The sequence below is a fragment of the Stigmatopora nigra genome, chromosome 3, assembly GCF_051989575.1.
Source record: "Stigmatopora nigra isolate UIUO_SnigA chromosome 3, RoL_Snig_1.1, whole genome shotgun sequence".
NCBI lineage: Eukaryota > Metazoa > Chordata > Actinopteri > Syngnathiformes > Syngnathidae > Stigmatopora > Stigmatopora nigra.
This window is the reverse complement of record NC_135510.1, coordinates 14387128-14406566: the sequence shown is the minus strand read 5'-3', so window position 1 is coordinate 14406566 and position 19439 is coordinate 14387128. Positions and strand designations below refer to the sequence as shown.

General features: G+C 38.0%; 1 protein-coding gene across 8 annotated transcripts in view; it reads left to right on the top strand.

Annotated features, from left to right (window-relative positions):
- znf609b (zinc finger protein 609b) overlaps window positions 1-18358 on the top strand; it is a 64061-nt gene extending 45703 nt beyond the window's left edge. For 7 of the 8 annotated variants that reach the window (XM_077712636.1, XM_077712640.1, XM_077712633.1 and 4 more), the window contains 5 exons: window positions 6463-6550; window positions 8711-11090; window positions 11784-12147; window positions 12777-13133; window positions 15726-18358. In XM_077712636.1, the coding sequence (XP_077568762.1) occupies window positions 6463-6550; window positions 8711-11090; window positions 11784-12147; window positions 12777-13133; window positions 15726-15769 (3233 nt within the window). In that variant the 3' untranslated portion in view covers window positions 15770-18358. The remainder of the gene's footprint in view (window positions 1-6462; window positions 6551-8710; window positions 11091-11783; window positions 12148-12776; window positions 13134-15725) is intronic. The other variant, XM_077712638.1, reaches the window with a different exon arrangement.
- Window positions 18359-19439: the final 1081 nt, after the last annotated feature.

The window sequence follows — 19439 nt, the reverse complement described above, 5'->3', positions numbered from 1 at the left end:
TACTCTTAATGTTACAATGTTGGCTGGTGAGCCAAACTGAATCAAGTGTTTTAAATATTGCTTACAGACACATGCAGGCAATGTTTCATTGCTCTTATACAAACACCTGTTGGTGACCTTAGTTTTTTAAAATGACACCCCAGCACAGCCTTCTCTTTTAACATGTTTTGAATAAAGTGAAATATTATTTGAAATACTTCATATTTAAAATTATGCTATTCATATAATCACAATTCATCAGTATTTGGAAAACGCAGAAACAGCAAAACATGTACACACTGAATTTATTGCTATTTAGCAGGTTTTTGTTTCCTGTACATAAATAAACCAATACATTTTAAAATGTTTAGCAAATTTCTCTTCAGGGTATTTTGATACATCTTCAGTCTTGAGACACTAGAGTTGTAAATTTAGGTTTTGGATTATGTTACAAGTAAGATGCCAGAGTGAGGCCAAGGAGAGTTGTTCCTTACTCAAACAGGCCTGGAACTCAATTTTTTCCAAGCACGTAAATAGCCTAGGAAAACATCAATCATGCTCCTGAAGGAATTGTAGTCGTTGCCAGTGTTTGTCATAAGATATCATATTTTCTATATACATGTCAACGAGTGCTTGAGCAATGTATCTTTGGCAGAACTGTCTCTTAATCTCAGCACCATCTTCTTTAGAGAAAACAGCAGAGGGTTTGTTTCAACAGAAAGGTTGTAGACATTCTCAGGTGACATTTAAAAAGAAGAAAACTAATACTCCTTCTAGAAATCCTTTTCAAGTGTGATTATATTTATCATAACCTGATTTAGACAAGGATCCATAGTGGATATTTCCAATGTTCTAAGACATAAAGTTAGTGTCTACATATAATATCCATTTTACATCCTCTGAGGCATTTTAAGCCTGCAAACGTGTTAGATGAGGCCCAGATGGAGTTCCTGACATTTTAGAAACAAATTAGAACTATAGTAATCCCTCAAATTTCGCGGATAATGTAGATCAGACATGGCTGCAATAATCGAATAACTGCGAAGTAGGATCACCCCTATTTTTACTGCCATACTACATATTTTCGCACAAAAATACACATACAATTGTCAGTGGGTATTAATTAATGTTACAGTTGTAGGCATTTGAAAAAGACAGTAATGTATTAATATGGGTTAGGCTTCGGCAACCCTTTGGAATTTGTATGGAAAATGAATTAATGTGTCTTTTAATGTATTTGAAGATTCACACACAAAAAAAGATAAAGATTAAGAACACCATTACTGAAACATAGCCCTAAACTCTTTTGCACAATTTCTGTTGTTCAGCCTTTGTGGGCATGGCGGGAGTACTTAGCCTTTTATTCCGCCAGCCCGCTAGCTTGCCTTCACATGACACAAAACACCAAGTGAGAGTGGTGACTTATTGGATGATACTGACACCACCAGTTAGCAAGCCAACAGACCACAGATTGGTGTCATCCAATAAGTCATCACTAGGTCGGTCACCAAGGGCGGAAATCTCATCTTACTCTGTGAGAGGGACATTACGTAGAAAAAAAAAATCCAGAAGTATTTTTGGGTGGGGTGGAGTGTTACCACCAAATGCACTCTCACGTTTGGTCTATTGACAGAAAACACCACTACATTATACACTCTCAAAGGGAGTTTCACTAGCCGATTTATTGAAATCTAATAATATGTAAATGCTACTCAATAATGTCATGTTTTTCAGTTGAACGCAATGCTAATAGATTTACACCATGCGTAGAGAACTCTATTTAATAAAAGAGATTTTTTAGTGTAATCTTACCTTTTTTCAGCTGTTTCCTCATCTTCTTATGTAAACCTTGGTCTCTGCCCAAAAGTGTGGAAAAAAAAGAAATGAAATGCAAATGCCAATCACCTCTAGGTGAAAGGCAGACAAGTCCCTTGAATTTCGTCGCTTGCATGTCACGAAAACTACTTTCGACTTATCCTTCCATTCATTAAAAAATTGGCCATTTTAAACATCAACTTATCAATGGATATCTAAAATGGCCAATGATTTTGTTTTTCAAAGCATAAAAAGTAATGTGTCGTTAACATTGTGCTACATTGGCAAAACAACGCTGCCTTGTTTATCATCTCTCTTCCACTGTAAGCAAACTTGCTCTTTCTTGCATGCTGGACTCACATTCACATAGCATGTCACAAAGAAAGTGTTGAGAATAATGGTGTACAGTACTGCATACTTTGGCACGTGGCTGATCATGTGACGACAGGCCCATACAGATACAATATAGATACTATCTATTATTAAGGAAGATGGTTTATCGTGTTGCTAAATCAATTTTTTATGACCTTAGTGTTTACACTATTGTACATTTTGAAAATGAAAATAGAGTGCATATTAAAGGAGAGGTTTGTTTTTCACCATTTTTGAAAAAAAATACCACTTATTATCATTCATTATTGTTTGGCAATTTTGTTTACACTCTTCTCTGTTGCATGTCAAATTTTTACGATATTTTTCCTACCCTATTTACAAGGACAAACTTGAAAGAAACTAAACTTATCTCAAATGCCTCATTTATCATAATCAGAGTATTAATATTCTACAGCTTGCCAGCTTTATTTATATTTTCTTCCAAGTGTAATGATTACTGTGACTATTTTTCCATTAATCTATATTTCAAAGAGGAAATAGCTCGGGAATTAAATGCCTAATTGTGGTCTTCAATTTTTACATAAACAAATTTAGAGTGTGGGCGGCCTGGCGGTTGAGTGGTTAGCGTGTCAGCATCAGAGTTCTGGGGCTCTGGTTCAAACCCAGGTCAGTCTCTCTGAGTTTGTGTGTTCTACCCGGGCTTTTGTGGGTTATTCCGAGTACTCCGGTTTCCTCCCACATTCCAAATACATGCAGGGTAGGCTGATTGAACACTCTAAATTGCCTCTCGGAAATAGTGACGTGCGATTGGCTAGCCACAATTCAGGGTGTCCACGTTCCTCCAGGTCAGCTGGGATAGAATCTAGTACCTCCCGCGACCCTTGTGAGGATAAACGGTCGACCCTTGTGACCATAAACGGTTTTGAAATTGAATGAATGAACTTATTGTATCATCCAACAATCTATTTCCTGCTTTTTCCAAGCGTTATCAAAGGTATTTTTGACATGGTCAATCATTAATCCTACATATTCCCTGTTGAGTTCGGGCTAAGCAGAGGTCAGGGAGTGAACTTGTGCCCCTTAAAACTTTGTAGGATAGAGGACCTGATACTTTTTCATCACTGCAAACTTGAGAAATGTGTTTAAACGAAGAGAGGTTACGGCTGGAATGACTATTTACCCTTGCAGCTGCACAAAATACTCTTGACTTATATTTTCCTCTCTCATTACCCTCTTTCAAGTAATCCCATACGAGCATGCAATAGAATTCTGGGCCTCCCAGAGGCCACCATGTGTTGCTCAACAACTCTGAATGGAAATGAGTGGTAAAATAGCTGTCCAATTCCCCTCTTTAAACCAGACTTCACTCAACTGTCGTGGATGACCCTAATGAGTGTGTCATTAAGTGGGACAGGGTGAAAGGATTTTTTCTCTCTCTCGTTTTCTCTCTCACAGGCTGTAAATGTTTCATTTTGGAACAGAATATATAAGACATTCTAAATTGTGCCATTTTGGAAGTAATTGTGATGAATTTTGGCACATTAAACTGACATGTCAGCACATCATACTACGTATGTATGCCAATTTTTGGTCTACAATATGCTACCTTCCTGTGTTGAACTTTGCAGCTTATAACCCAATGCAGTTTATTTATGGATTTTTTTTTTTACAAGCTAATGAGCCGTATGTGTTTTGGTGTAAATATCCTATAATACAATGTGGACATCTGCAGCTTATAGTCCAGTGTGACTTGCATATTAACCAAATACAGTTTTCCCTTGAAATGTTGTGGGTGCGGGCATTAGTTACATTTTTTGTCCAAAAAGTTTGATAGTTGTGTGCCTATGGGAACAAACATTTCTATTAACAGTTTCCTGACAAAACTGAAATCGCGTCATCCAATTAATGTAATGCATTCAGTTTTTGTTCAATTGCATTTGGCAATATATTCATATATTATTTTTACAATTTCAGAATCGTATATAGGTTCTAAATCATACGTACATATTAGATGTTTAACACGTAATTTTGCATTCAGCATTATGCTCCTGCTTTGTTTAGGTTCATTAGTCCATTGCCTTCCAAAACATGATGCTTGTCATATTTAATTGGGTCCCTTTTCGTGCCTTTTTCCCACTATCCCATTGATAATGTAAGGTTAAAGCAGTGAAATGCTGTCACTGAGATTTTTGATTTGTTTTGTTTTGTCTATGGTCCCAACTGGCTTAAGGTGAGAGATGGGCTACAAACAAGAATGATCACCAGGCACACACATACTATACATGACAACTATTCTTCCTCTAACTTACACCTGTGAACAATTTAAAAAGACTCTTGAGGTTGTTTTGGGTGGTAAAAAAAAAATTGGTCATGCCCCAAAAACAAATAAGCACAGAGAGGCAGAGTTCAGATTTTAACCTAGAAAGCAATGATCCCAAATTCTGCATCTATTGTTCAATGCCTATGGGCAATTCACTGCCTAGGGCAGGGGTAGGCAATTCTGGTCCACAAGGGCCACATGGGGTCTTGGTCTTTGTTCCAACTGATCAAGAAAGGACAGTTTAACCAATGAGGTTTCTGTGGAAACAAGAAACTCCTGACTGTGATCCGATCCACTGATTGCACCTGTTGGACACCAGATTGGTGACATGTCCTCTTCAAGAGCCCACATCAAACTGGTCTTTTTAGGAATGGTTTTCTAGACCCCTAGCCTAGGATTTTATACTTGCAACCAACAATAAAATGCATTTATATTCATAAACCACTGAACTATTTTAGTAGCGTTAAAAACATCATCACACCTTCATTTTCCGATGGAACACATTCAGGGGAAAAGATACATCAACTAACTGTTACAACAGCAGGGACGAGAACAAGAAAGGTTTGAGTGTGAGAGGCCAGTGTGAGTTTTCACCTTTTTTTTTTACTCTAAATATACACAGTGTGTTATACTTCAATACATAAGGCAAGGCATGCGTGCATCTAATTATTCATTTGCCTTTCTTTCTGTCACATACTGCACAACTCAGCTGCTATAGCAGTTGGAGGTCCTGACCGGCTGTCTAAGACATTTCGGAACAAGTCTGGGATCTTTTTATGTAGTGGAAATATATGGTTTCAGAGCTAGTTTTACCACCCTGCAGACACAATCACTGTTTACACATTTATTTAGGTCTCACTGAGAAAGGGTATCTCGGTATTAGTAGGTCTTTGTGAAAATACTCCTGCCTTTCACTTGCTTTTATTTAACATAGGTGGGAATAAAAGCATGACTATGTTGAAGGAAAAATGTTGTGAGTAGAGAGTGTTTATAAATTTGGATAGCAAAGGTGATTATTAAGGAGGGAGAAAAATTAGGTGAGTAAAAGTGGTTTGCTTGGCTAATGAAATACTCTGGGAGACGGAAGCTGCCAGCAAGCATTCCAATGCCATTAGATAAGTTAGCTCACTGCAGCCTCAGTTTCTCTGCAGTGCTGAAGTGGCAAACTGAGGTCACCATCTAAGCAAAGAGAGGGGGATGGTTATGTGGATGAATTTAGAATGTTACCTAGCAGAGGGCTTGCGCCTTTTCATCTATCTTTTTTGGTTTAACGAAATGAATTCTGAGTTCCTTATTATTTTATTCAATTAAACATGATTGTAAATATTTCTTTCCTCTGTGATTTTTTTATTGACAACTTGGTTTTACCGGACGAAAAGCCGCATTTAGCATTCTTGAAGAACTAAGTTTAGATCTGAAATGCAAGGTCAGGTGTCAGAATCAGATTAGGTCAAATTGTGTCACTCAAGCAGAGAGCTACCAAATTCACACTTGTCAGAAAGCAGCACAGAAGTGATAGATTGCCACAATACCAATGGAGCCACAGTTCTTTTCTTGCACTTTTAGGCACCTCTAGCTAAATTAAACTGTTCACACCACATTTATTAAACCCCAAGCTTGTCCAGTTAAAAAAGTAATTCAGAGCAGTCTTATTTTTTTCCAAGAAGGTAAGAGAGGATGTCAGAAATTATAAATAATTATCCTTCAGGGAAATGTACTGGACGGCAAGATGGTTTATTTGAATGGGAAATGTGCTGAGTCCATTTTCCCTGGTAACCCGAGTGTGATCATTCCCAGAGGGACTTCCTGTCAAGTAATTTCGAAGATTCAGTCATAAATCAGTCCGCAAACCATTACAGTATTAAGGTCTCCGGCTCATGTGACTGTCTTTAAAACCGGTTTGAAAAATTCTCTGTCTGAAAATCCATACATTCATTTCTAATCATTCTTTTCCTCACTTGAATATAGTAAGTTGCAGGCAGATGTGATCTTAATTATTGACATTTTTCTGACAGGAATGTTGGTGGTGAATGTTACTTGGAGAAACAAGACATATGTTGGCACACTTTTGGACTGTACACGGCATGACTGGGCTCCACCTCGGTAAGAAATATTCAACTTTTCAATATGCTTCATTTTACAGAAGGACTTTAGAATGATGCCCACATCTTGTTCAGATTGAATGGACATATTGGAGATATTTCAAGGAATAGTATTTCTTTTCACGGATTTATGCCTTAAGTATTTTGAGATAAGTGTATGACCTGGTTGAGTTTGTCACCTAAGTGACTTGTGATTTGATTGCAAAGACTTGCAAGTCAAGACACTCTACAAATTTTTAATCAGTGACCGAGTGATGTCACGTGATGCCTTCTGTACAAATACATATGCCCACTTTGTGCTTCCTTACTCACCAATGTCCACCCAAGGTTTTAATACATATACTTTCCCACCAACGCAGCCACTTGCCAACGCCACCTCAAAACGAAGTTTAAATTCAAACATTAAATATTCACATCCAGTTGATTAAGCCTCATCTTATTGAGAAACTGGATAGGTAACCATAGGCAACCAAAAACGACCAACTAAAACAACAAACATACTGTATATTTTTTAACATAGTGTCTTGCAAAATGGCATAAATGGTGATGAATAATAATGTAAATCCATTAATATTAATTAACAATGATAGGTCACCTATAATTATTTTTAATTCAAAATTAATCCATTACTCATTCATTGATTCATTGTTTATTCATTGGATGTCGAACTCAGTTCAGAGGCTTCATTCATTCCCATCTAATTTTACTTGAAGCAGACTATTTAATTTTTCTCCTAATAAGATAGAATAACAATTTCAAATGTTGTCAATTTTGGGAGGTAAAATTACTGGAACATTTTATTCAAATTGAAAATTAGAAGCAGGTTCTCCTACTTTCCACTTTTTTGTGAATGTTTCTTTGGCTAGAAAAATGCAAAACTAGATACACAGTAGTACATATCACATTTGTGAACTACATGTAATTGCAAAGCGAATTGTGCTCTTTCCTACTGTACTGTACCTTATCCCTGTATTTCAGCAACTCAATATATGTGAGTACGCTTTATAAAAAAGGTGTGCGCATACCCGTGCATAGAGTGTCATGACTCAAATGAATAGATAACAAACTATTGATTTTAAACCTTAGGGACAATATTTTTTTTTTGGACTGTTATTGATGTCGACAAAAGCATTGCACTTTATTATTACATCTTCCTGTATATCATTATCAGAGTAAGGCTCTTTAAATGAGATAGAAATGTTTAGTTGAACACAGTATCATTTGCACCTCAACCCTTGTGGCTTCCTAAAGGATTTTTGGACCGCCATTTTTTTTCTTGTAATTATTTTGCAAGAACATGTCCCATCACTAGTCAAAAAGCAGTGCTATGATTAATATACTAGACAGAAACCCACAAGGATGCCATTTTACCTTTGTCTACATAGCACACATGACGTCACAAGTATAATGGCATGATGCCTGCTACTGCTACGATACAATTAAATCTTGTTAAAAGGTGATTTGTAGGACCTGCAACAGCATCAGGATTTTAATGACTTCCTCCTCCATGTGCTCTATGCTCACTAATCAGTGGCATTTTTCCTGTAAAATGAGCATTTGGATAATGTCGGAGCATATTGCCAAATGCCATTTTTACCACTCAGCCCCTATTTGCATCTATTATTTATGAAGCTTTTATTTTTAACAGCAAATTATCGACATGTTACTGTCAAGCATAGTATGAACCAAAGTGTGCTGTGATTGTGATTTTTCACGGATCTCTTGAAGGTCCTTGAATGATGTAAGATTAACAGTTGCATAACAGTCAGGTCACCTGTCTGCTATTAGCTGGTTACAACAGTGGATTTGACTTCTGTCTAGCTTGTGATTTATCATCTCTCTTTGGAAATTGTAAATAGTAAACAGTAAATGAAGTAAATGGGAAATCCCAATAAAAGTCCCACTTACACAAATCTGCATAGAAAGACCGCAACATAACTGCATGTGTAAGGGAGTCAAAGTTATGTTGTAAATTTTTTTTATTCTAATATAGTTCAAGACTAACCATCAGATAGCACATTTGAAATTTAACAGAGACCCATTTTTTCCCATGCCTAAACTCCAAATCTATGATTCATGTTATTCCTAGACTAGTTGATTTTTCCTTTACAGTAGTGCTCATGAGAGACATACTAAGTATGTAATTTTCTTCTGATTGCAGGTTTTGTGAATCCCCTACAAGTGACCTAGAAATGAGGAATGGTCGTGGACGAGGTAAACGAATGCGACCAAACAGCAACACTCCTATCAACGAGAACAGCAATTCATCAGACAATAAAGGTGCCACCAACAACAAGACACGCGCTGCTTCTAACAGTAAGGGTCGAAGGGGCAGCCAGACCCCATCGGAGCGCCGCACACCTCCCAACAGCAACACAGAGGATATTAAGGCTAGTCCCTCCTCGACCGGGAAACGGAAGGCTAAACCTGTATCAGACATGGAGCCCAATTCTAGCTCGGAGGACACTAAAGGCAACAAACGCATGCGAACAAACTCCAACAGTGGAGGTGTTGGCCTAACAGGTCTTCTCATACCTTCTATTAAGACTGAGCCACTTCCACCGCCCCTTGATAGGAGTTGCCCCTCACCGGTTCTCATTGAATGCCCTCATCCTAACTGCAACAAGAGGTATAAGCACATTAATGGGCTCAAGTACCACCAAGCTCGTGCCCACATGGATGATGATGTGAAGCTTGAACTAGATGTCGACAGTGAATATGGAGAAGACTCGACACTCCACCCTGAACCAGAGAATTGTAATGGTGCGTCGATCTCACATAAAGGATCCTTTTCTCCTGCACGGTCGGTCACACCAAAAGGAAGGAACTTTGATGTTCAAAGCACTTCCCCGTCACCCGGCAAGTTTTGCACAAAGCAAAGCAAAAAGAAAATGGCTGAAACAGAACCAGAAATAAGAACGCCAATGGAAGGCTGTGAGGATGGGACGTGTCTTTCTGATGAAGCCAGTAATGATGGCATCGACGAAAAAAGAAATTCTGATAAGTCCAAAAAAGCCAACTCAAAGGCCGACAAAATGGCTCAAAAAAATATAAAATCTCCACGAACAGTTGCCACTGGCACTTCAGCATCACAACAGATATACTCTTTTCCACCAAACCCAAATTCTTCACCAGGGCTTACCCCAATTTTGCAAGGTATCCCCAAAAGCCCCCAAATGAAGGGCACACAGCCAAAAAACATTGCGGCAGGAGAGCCTCCAACAAGTAGTTCCAAAGACAAGAAGAAGAAAGAGAAGAAGAAAAAGGACGCTGGTAAGGAAGCTGAGAGTCCAAAGTCTGTGGGAAAGGGAGGAAAATTAGAGGAAAAAGCTCCATACGCTGATGTACCTGAACAAGGAAATAAGGCTGAAGCGCTCCTTAATGGATCCTCAGACCCTCATCAGAGTCGGCTGGCAAGCATCAAGGCAGAGGCTGACAAGATTTACAGTTTTACAGATAATGCTCCCAGCCCATCAATTGGTGTGGCCAGTCGCCTAGATGGCAGTGGAATGCCGCAACCTCTTACGCCTCTTCACATGAACCAGAACGGTGCTGACAACTCTTCTGTGAAAACTCACAGCCCAGCATACTCGGACATTTCTGACGCTGGTGAGGATGGTGAAGGAAAAGTAGAGAGTGTCAAAAACAGGACAGAAGACCAAGCGCTCCGAGAAAGTGTCAAAAAGGCTCTATTCCCAAATCCGGCACCCAACAAAGAATCCCCGTACTATGCTGGCTATGAGACATATTACTCGCCCAATTATGTCAACCCGAGTCCCGGCGGACCAAATCCAGTCGCACCGGTGACGGAGGGTCAGGTTAAGATCAAAAGGGAAGAGGACCAGGACCCGGTGGAGGAAAAAGTCAAGGTTGAGGTTCATGAGGATCGCAAGCCTGACACCGTTCCTGGCCAGCAGCAACAGCAGCCACCGCCGCCGCAACTACAACAACAACAGCAGCAGCAACAACAACAGCAACAACAACAGCAACAACAACAACAGCAACAACAGCAGCAGCAACCCTCTGTCATTCAGCAACGATCCAACATGTATATGCAACCACTTTATTACAATCAGTACGCCTATGTACCCCCGTACGCATATCATTCAGATCAGGCATACCACAACCATTTAATGAATACCAACCCAGCTTATCGACAGCAGTTTGAAGAGCGTCAGCGACAAATGGCAGAACAGCACCGTGCCGCTGAGAAAAAGTCAGACATAGCCATGAAAGAAAGAGAAGCCTCCATTAAAGAGGAGTGGAAACAAAAGAACCCAATGCAGCCAAACCTCTCCAAAACCCTGAGTCAACCTGAGCTGGGAAAGACGCCACAGCCTACCAGTAAATCCAGGGACTCCCCGTCAGAAGTCTCATCCAAATCTTTGGGAAGCATTAAGGTGGAGGACATCAAGTCTCAGCAAGCTGAAGGCTTAAAGATGAAGCTGACAGAAGGAGGTCACCATGGGAAAGAGGACTCCAAGCAAGTGCTTGATTTAAGAGGTCAGGCTGGTACAGATCAGGCTGTGTGGTACAGACAGGTAAATGCAATTTAATAATGTCACCAATAGCTCATGAACCCTTGGAACAGATTAGAATAATAATTGTTTAAGCAATAATAACATGGACTTTAAAGTGGCTAAGGCCTTTCTCCAAATGTCTCTGTTACAATAGTTTCTATTCTGATCACTGTGTTTTGGAGTAGTTCTCCTGTAATTAAGTGGATTTCTCTAGATACTATGGTTTCTTCCCACATTCCAAAAGCACACATGGCAGTTGGATTGAACACTCGAAATAGTCCTGAGGTGTGAATGTTCGTGCAGATGTTTGCTTATTTGTACTCTGTGATTCCCTGGCAAGCATTTCAGATTGTATGGAATGTGGAATTTACTCTATTATTCCTATGACTCTCATGAGCATGACCTGAATAGATAATGGATGGCTGGATGATAGTAGTGTTTTTTTCTGTTCACTTTATGCCAGTTGTCTCATCTTTGAAGGGTACTTCCGTTTGCTTCCTCCAAAAGCTTGTTTCCGCTACTTTTAAACATGTTAAATAGGATCTAGATCAGAGCTGATAAAAGTACATTTTGCTTTTGAGGAATGAGGACAGACAAATGTTTGATTTTTTTTTTTGTGTGTGAACATTATGGGATTATATTTTCAATTTTTGTTAGCGTATATAGATTTCTACAATGTTCTGATTGTATTACATTTTTTTATCTGACTACCAGCAGTACCCGGAAAGCCAAAAGGCAGATGGGGAACACCAGCAACAACAACCACGATGGAAAGAAGAACGAGACCGAGAACGGGAGCGTGATAGGAAATCGAAGGATGAAAGGTGCAGGCCTAAGGACTGTCAAAGCGGGCCAAAGGAGGACGGCAAAGAAATGAGTGACCCTCGAACAATTTCTGAGGAGCATCGGACCATGAGCAAAGACTCTCGCACGAACGCCCACTTGCAGTTCTCGTCACCACTAGCACAGCACCAAGGATACATGCCATACATGCATGGTTACCCGTATGGACAAGGTTATGACCCGAACCACCCAGGTTACAGGAGCATGCCTTCGGTCATGATGCAGAACTACCCAGGTGTGACATTACGTTCTATTTTTGAGAAAATTTAACACATTATCTGACAATACTTCAAGATGGAAAACATTTCATCATAGCAAATAGGTCATATCAAGCAATCTATTCAACCAAGTAGTTGAATAGATTTTTTTTTTTAAATACTGCAATTTTGTGGGGAATTTGTAATTTTCCTGAATATATATTTCTCAGCTGGGTGCTGGGTTCAGCAGTTTTCATGCTGTTTTACTCGGAATTCCAATGATTTTTTTAAATTGTAAAGCTGCTGGTTCCCACTTTAATCGCAATCAACGCATGCAGTTCTTTATCTAGTTCAAGTGAAATTGAACATGCAGGTTTCCCAGTAAAAAAAAGAAGTAGAATTCGAACGCTCGGTATTAACGGCGATCCAATAAATGAGATACATAAACAAATTTAATCCTCTTTAAAACAGTCATTTGATGGCACAATCATTCTGTAAACTCTACGTTGTTTTTTTATAATTACGCCGGTCACAAAAAAAGAATAATATTAATAATATAACTTCATACTTAACCTTGCTTCAAAGTGATATAGATACTTGGTCCATTGTGTGTGTTGCTCTGTATTATATATCCTAAATAAAGTTGTCAATATCCCTTTTCATATAGGTTCTTACCTTCCCGGAGGTTATCCCTTTTCTCCATACGGCAGTAAAATAGCTGGAGCCGAAGAGGCCAACGACAAATCTCGCACTAGTCCTACTGTCAACAAAATGGCAACAGACTCCAAAGCTCTAGATATCCTACATCAACACGCCAGCCAATACAAAAGCAAATCTCCAACTGTAGGGGACAAACCGCCCCTGGACAGAGAGCGGGAGCAGGACAGAGGAGCTGGCGGCGAAAGGGATCGAGAAAGAGATGTAGATCGGCCACGCTCCTCGCCTTCCCAGCGGATAATGCCCTCTCACCACCACCTGGGGTACCCCCTGCTCTCAGGGCAGTATGACCTGTCCTACACCACAGGTCAGTCCTCACGTGCACTTGCTCTTTAGCTTTATTTGCATGGCAGTTGTGTATCTCAATTTTAGTATGCACACAACACAGAGTCCTTTTTAATCATTTGAATGAATTATACTAATTTTGAACCTAGCTATGTGGAAATCTTAATAATTGCTAAACTACCTGAATTATTTTATGCATTAGTCTGCATTTGCAGATGGAACGATGGAAAACATTTAATTTAATACAGTCTGAACCTAACACACTTTTAAGAGCAATAAAGAAAATTTAGTATGGAAATTTACCAAGGATACCATATAGGTTGACAAAAGTATATTGTTCACCACAAAACAATATTGTTAATCTATATAATCCTTATAAAGTGTGATTTATGGATGTGTGTATGTTTGTATGTTAAAATTCTCTTGCTACGTTTGTCCAAACCGTGCAATGTTTTTTTTTTATGCTGAGAAGAAACGGCTGTCGAATCTTAATAGGCGAGTGATTGAATTTCTTCACCTTGTTTAAGTGTCTAAGCTCAATCTTTTATTTGTTAAAGCAGAATTGATGTATGAATCGTTTTTTTTTACATGTTCCCTAAATGCACCGCATGGCTGATTGGTCGTATGCTAGGACGCCTTTCCACGTCATTTACAAACGTAATTTTAGGAAAAACACTTTTCCTGTCGTGACGGGAGTTATAAAACATCCGCCCATCCATAAATCATGCTTTATCTATTCTATAATCCTTATAAAGCACAATTTGTGGATGGATATGTGTGTGTGTACCTGGAAATTCGCTGGCGGAAATTCTTCCGAAAATGACGTTTTTAAATTACGTGGAAAGGCATCCTACCTTACAATTACATTGGGTCAGCGCATCCAGCATCATCGTGTCTCGCCACGGCGGAAAACAAAGTGTTTTGGGCAGCATAGAATATATTTAGCGTGATTTATGGATGGGTGCATGTTTTATGTTAACATTCTCACGCTACGTTTGTCCAAATCGTCCATCGTGGAGAGTTGACATTATGGTGGCCAGAAAAAGGCTGTGGTCTCCTAATAGACAAGTGATTGGATTTATTTACCTGTGTAGACTCAAACTTTGAGCATTTGCAAGGATTATCAATTAGTATGTATGCCTAACCAGAAAGATATTAATTTGCTGCTCTATTGTGGTAGTTTTAAGAATTACACATTTGCAGATTCCTAAAATCTTTACCTTCTTCAGTGCACACTGCAGTGCTTCCGAATAATCATTTCCGCTTGACGTCAGTTGCTTGAACTACGCAAAGCTTATAGTATACTAAGCTATTGTTTTTGTGCATTTTTCTAGAGCCCTTAATTCAAAATAACTCTAGGTGATCATTTCATGAAAGGAAATTCAGGTGCTCAAATTCACATTTGCAGTTTTTTGCAGAAGACTAATTTTCTTTTGGCTTACACCATTATTCATGAAAAATGTGTTTCACATCCCCTCTAAATTATATTGTTAGCCAGAGACTGAGCAACACTGTTTTTGTTTATTCTGTAGTCAAGGACTTCTTGTTGCTTACTTTATTACAGTATGTTCAACATGGAAATGTAGGTTTACAGCCCCGGTAATGAAGTTTCTGACCCAGTCCTGTCAAAATGTGTCTTCAAGACAATTCCGCCCCAGAAAGCATGTTATTAATTTTTAGTATACAGTCTTGCCTCGTTTTGCAGTGGGGATGGCCTCTAATGGTATAAATTCTAACCTTAATTTGCACATAAATGGGTATATGCCAACCTGCTTTAATGTACTAGTGCCTTCGTGATTAGAGAAAATACTTATATGATCAAGGGAGTCTTATCATTATATTTGTTGTTATTTTCGCATTATTATAGTGTCTACTTTTGTGAGGTTGAAATTTACTGTATATGTTAAGTGTTGTCTTGCTATTTAGACTGTCCAAATCCATCAAACAAGCAAGTTTTTATCTGATGGCAACCCTAAGTAGGCAATAAACTGCTGCCAGTACCCAGTACACAATCACTAGAAGTCTGCCCTCAGCCACTATTGTTGCCTGTCAACAAGCAGCAGCCCCCTCACCCACTTGGAAGTGGCAACAGTAAAACATACTCCGGCTAGAGAAAGATAATAAAGAGCTTTTGCCTATTGGGACTAAAATGCAAACCTGCACTTTTAGATCCAACATATGCAGGGAGCAGATTCAGATCATAATATATTTATGGCAGTCCCACTAGCCAAGAGTATCAAGCTGCTGCTATCATAGCCATATAGTGTTCTGTGAGATTTGTCTGTCTTGACGAGTCTTTTTCTTCTTTATCTTGGATTTTAACTGGTGCAGATTTTTCTTTGCTCTATTGCTGTCTAGCATACAATATTCAACACAGCCTCTCAGCTCATCCATTTTAAGTAGGTCTTCTATCACAGAGCCGATAATAAAGACATAGGAGGGGTATGAAAATGAAAGAACGGAAGCAGGCTGCTCTGACATCTAGTGGAAATCCTTTTGAATTACTGCTGCACAAATGTGGTGAAGCGTAAATTGTGATCCTTGGCATGAATGCAAACTTTCAAGTAGAAAAGAAGTGATCATTAATAGGTCTATTCTTGTGTTTCTTTAACAGGGAAACCTGACCGCCACACCTCAACTCTGCAAAGATTCATGTGACTGGCTCACATGTGAAAGGATTTTCCCCAAGCGTTCCCTTTTAGACATCAGTTCAATGGTGTTTCTGTCTGTTTAGTTGATCTGCCCGAGTGTTGGCAGCTTGTTCACGTCTTTCTTCCCCATAGAAAGAATCTCAAAGCTTGGACTGATCTAATCCAGGTTCAAAGCCATCACTCTAACCCTCCATGCAGAGGAAACACCTCCCCGTCGATTATCTAGTCTTTGCACTGTCAACAAATACAATGCAAAAATAGACTATTGGACTTTCGAAGATTTTACTTTGAGTACATTATTTTTTTTTTTTCGTATACAGAAGAATCTAGCCGAGGATTCGGGGGGAGTCGGGTGAATGACGGCAAAGGAGAGTCAAACTAAATGAGAGACTTTCAGAGAAAATCATATTGAGATGAGTTCAACTTTATGTCACTGGGGTTTTGTATGCCACGATGACGCAACAATATATCCTTGACAACTTGACAAATGTTTGGTTTCTATTTCATTGGGGACAGGGCAACTGCTGCTTTCTTCAGAGACTTAAGAGCCTGAGGCTGAAGATTTCATTCTCACTGTCACAATCTTCCCCATATTTTAAAATCCTCAATTCTTGTTTCAGGGATGACGTCACCGTGATTTTGCGGAGGGACCTCATACACCTCAAAATCCGAATAATAAACGTGATCAGTGTTCGCGTTTGTCAAACAAATCAATTTCAATAGTGATCGTTATCTTTGAATGTCTGTCTGAATGCTGGTGTCGATGCTGCTTCGCCTCACAATGACACTTGTTTCCGCTCACTCCAAGAGTGAAGCCACATTAGGTATGGTGACACTTGTAACGGTACGGTGAGCTTACATGACTTTGTTATGTTTATTTACTGCTGTAATATCGACTCTATATATTGATATATGTTGAGACGTGTCCTGGTACGTGTGTGCAAATCACTCGTGCATGTGCGCAATTCAGCCCCCTGCACTCGAGACTACTAACGTCTTTAGCGTTGTCCCAAACCCGCAGACCTGCAGCTCATTGTGTCCAAATGTGCTGATGTGGCTTCACTCTTACACACACACACACCCCGCCCTCCATTGTTTTCTTCAAGTGGCTGGCTTTAGATCAGTCCAAACTTGACACCACTAAGTGCAAGTCACTGGTTTTGGTCATTAAAAATAAACAAATAAACCTGGCGTGCACATTTTCAGTCATGTACGCCACAATATTCACATCTAGTATACAATTATTGACTACCTGAGCCAATCTGTGATCCCCATGGATTTTTTACGTTTTTTTAACAACCCAAAAATAGGTCTTATTCATTATTGTTATAAATATAATCATAAATCAATAAAAAACTTGACTAAAATCTAAATTTTAAAAATTGATTTACTTTTCATGGCACCCAATAACACGCTCTAGTTTTTTATTTTTATTTTTATGAAATTGCATAGTATTTAACACACTGCCTGCCATTGACAAGGGCCAGTGGGAGTTTAATGACTTCCTATTAACCGGTTAAAATATGAACTTCTGGCATATACAAAGTGGAAGAAAAATCGTAACAAAAGACATCAAGCAAAGCAAATTTTTGATGGATGAAATATGTCCTCAGTGTCCTCATATTCATGTATTTGAAGTTCACATATGTGGTGCTGCCGTATAGATTTAATGTCTCAAAGGCATATTTATTTGAGTTGTTGTCTGTGAGCGTACGGTAAGAAGATGAGAAAAACATCTGGGACAGCATTGTCACTACATCCCGTTCAGATTTTATTTCATTTGTTCAGATGTTACCACAATTTTTGCCCCTGTCACATTTTACAGCAGTTAGGAATCCTCCAAGTTTTTTGGTTCTCCAAAGTATGTCCCAGCCATTCCAAAATGGCATCCCTTTGACTTTTGTGCATTTTAAAGATAATGAATGGCTGAATCAGATGAATGTGGTGGTGTTTGATTCGTATTTAATCTGTAAGGGTAATCTAGGCAGCTGTGATGTTGTCATTCAAGTCAGTGAGGTTTTAGTACCAGCAGACTGCGTACATACAGTACATATAGTTTTATCAAACAATGGTTGTGACAAGTGCATTTGTTCGCTCAGATAGGAGTACTATTATCTCAGTAGTCAGCAAAGCCCAGTGGAAAATCAAAACTATATTCTAAAAGTGTATGAAAAGACAGACAAGTTCATGTTTGCTTTCAACATAATGGAAAGTGCTTGGCTCTCGTGTTTTGTTTCAATGGTGCAGAGTATATTTATTGGCCAGCAGTCGGTGCCTAGTTGAACATTCTTGTGTGAATACACAGAGACACTCGCCCGTTTGTCCTTTCCTGACCCACCTCGTGTCATACAAAGAACCTCCGCCCCCACCCCAAAGTACCATCGGTGGTGCTTGCAAGAATGTTTACAGCGTCTACTTTCTGTGTAAGACATTCAGAGCTGCCCCGCCCCTTCTCTCCTCTTCCTCCCTTCAGGAGTTTGTGAAAAATGTACATTGCCATGGTTCTTTTTCTTTCTTTTTTTTATATACAATACTCTGTAACTTGCCTTTGTAAATTTGGGCTGGAATAAAAAAAATAAATCTTTTTATGAGACAATCTGTCCTGGTAAATTCTCCTTGGCTTCACCTCTTTTTTTGCACCGGTGAATCATAATCTATCATAAAACAATTTAAATGAACTGATGATTACGATGCAGACACACTCAAAACTAAGTTTAATCTAACCTTACAGTAAACTTAATTTTAATTTTCTTTTACATTTTTATACCTTCTCCTGCCTGGGTTGGCCGTTTGCTATCATAGATATCTGTTATACACAAAAGAGATGTGAAAGAGACAATGATAAATAGTCTCTTATGTCTTGGCCACTTGGCTTTCTCGTATCTCGAAAATGTTCTCGTATCTAGAGATAATTATTTGCTCGAAATTTTACTTGTATATCGAAATGCTCGTATGTGGAGGTGCTCGTATGTCGATGTACCACTGTATGTATATATGTGTATGTATGTATATATGTATGTATGTATATATGTATGTATGTATGTATGTATGTATGTATGTATGTATGTATGTATGTATGTGTGCATATGTATGTATATGTGCATATATATGTATGTATGTATATGTGCATATATAAGTATGTATATGTGCATATATATGTATGTATGTATATGTGCATATATAAGTATGTATATGTGCATATATAAGTATGTATATGTGCATATATATATATGTATGTATATGTGCATGCATTTATATGCATGTATTTGTGTACATATATGTATATGTGTGTTTATGTATGTATGTATATATCCGTGTATATGTATATATATATATATATATATATATATATATATATATATATATATATATATATATATATATATATATATATATATATATATATATATATATATATATATATATATATATATATATATATATATATATATATATATATATATATATATATATATATAAATAAATAGATATATATATATATATATATATATATATATATATATATATATATATATATATATATATATATATATATATATATATATATATATATATATATATATATATATATATATATATATATATATATATATATATATATATATATATATATATATATATATATATATATATATATATATATATATATATATATA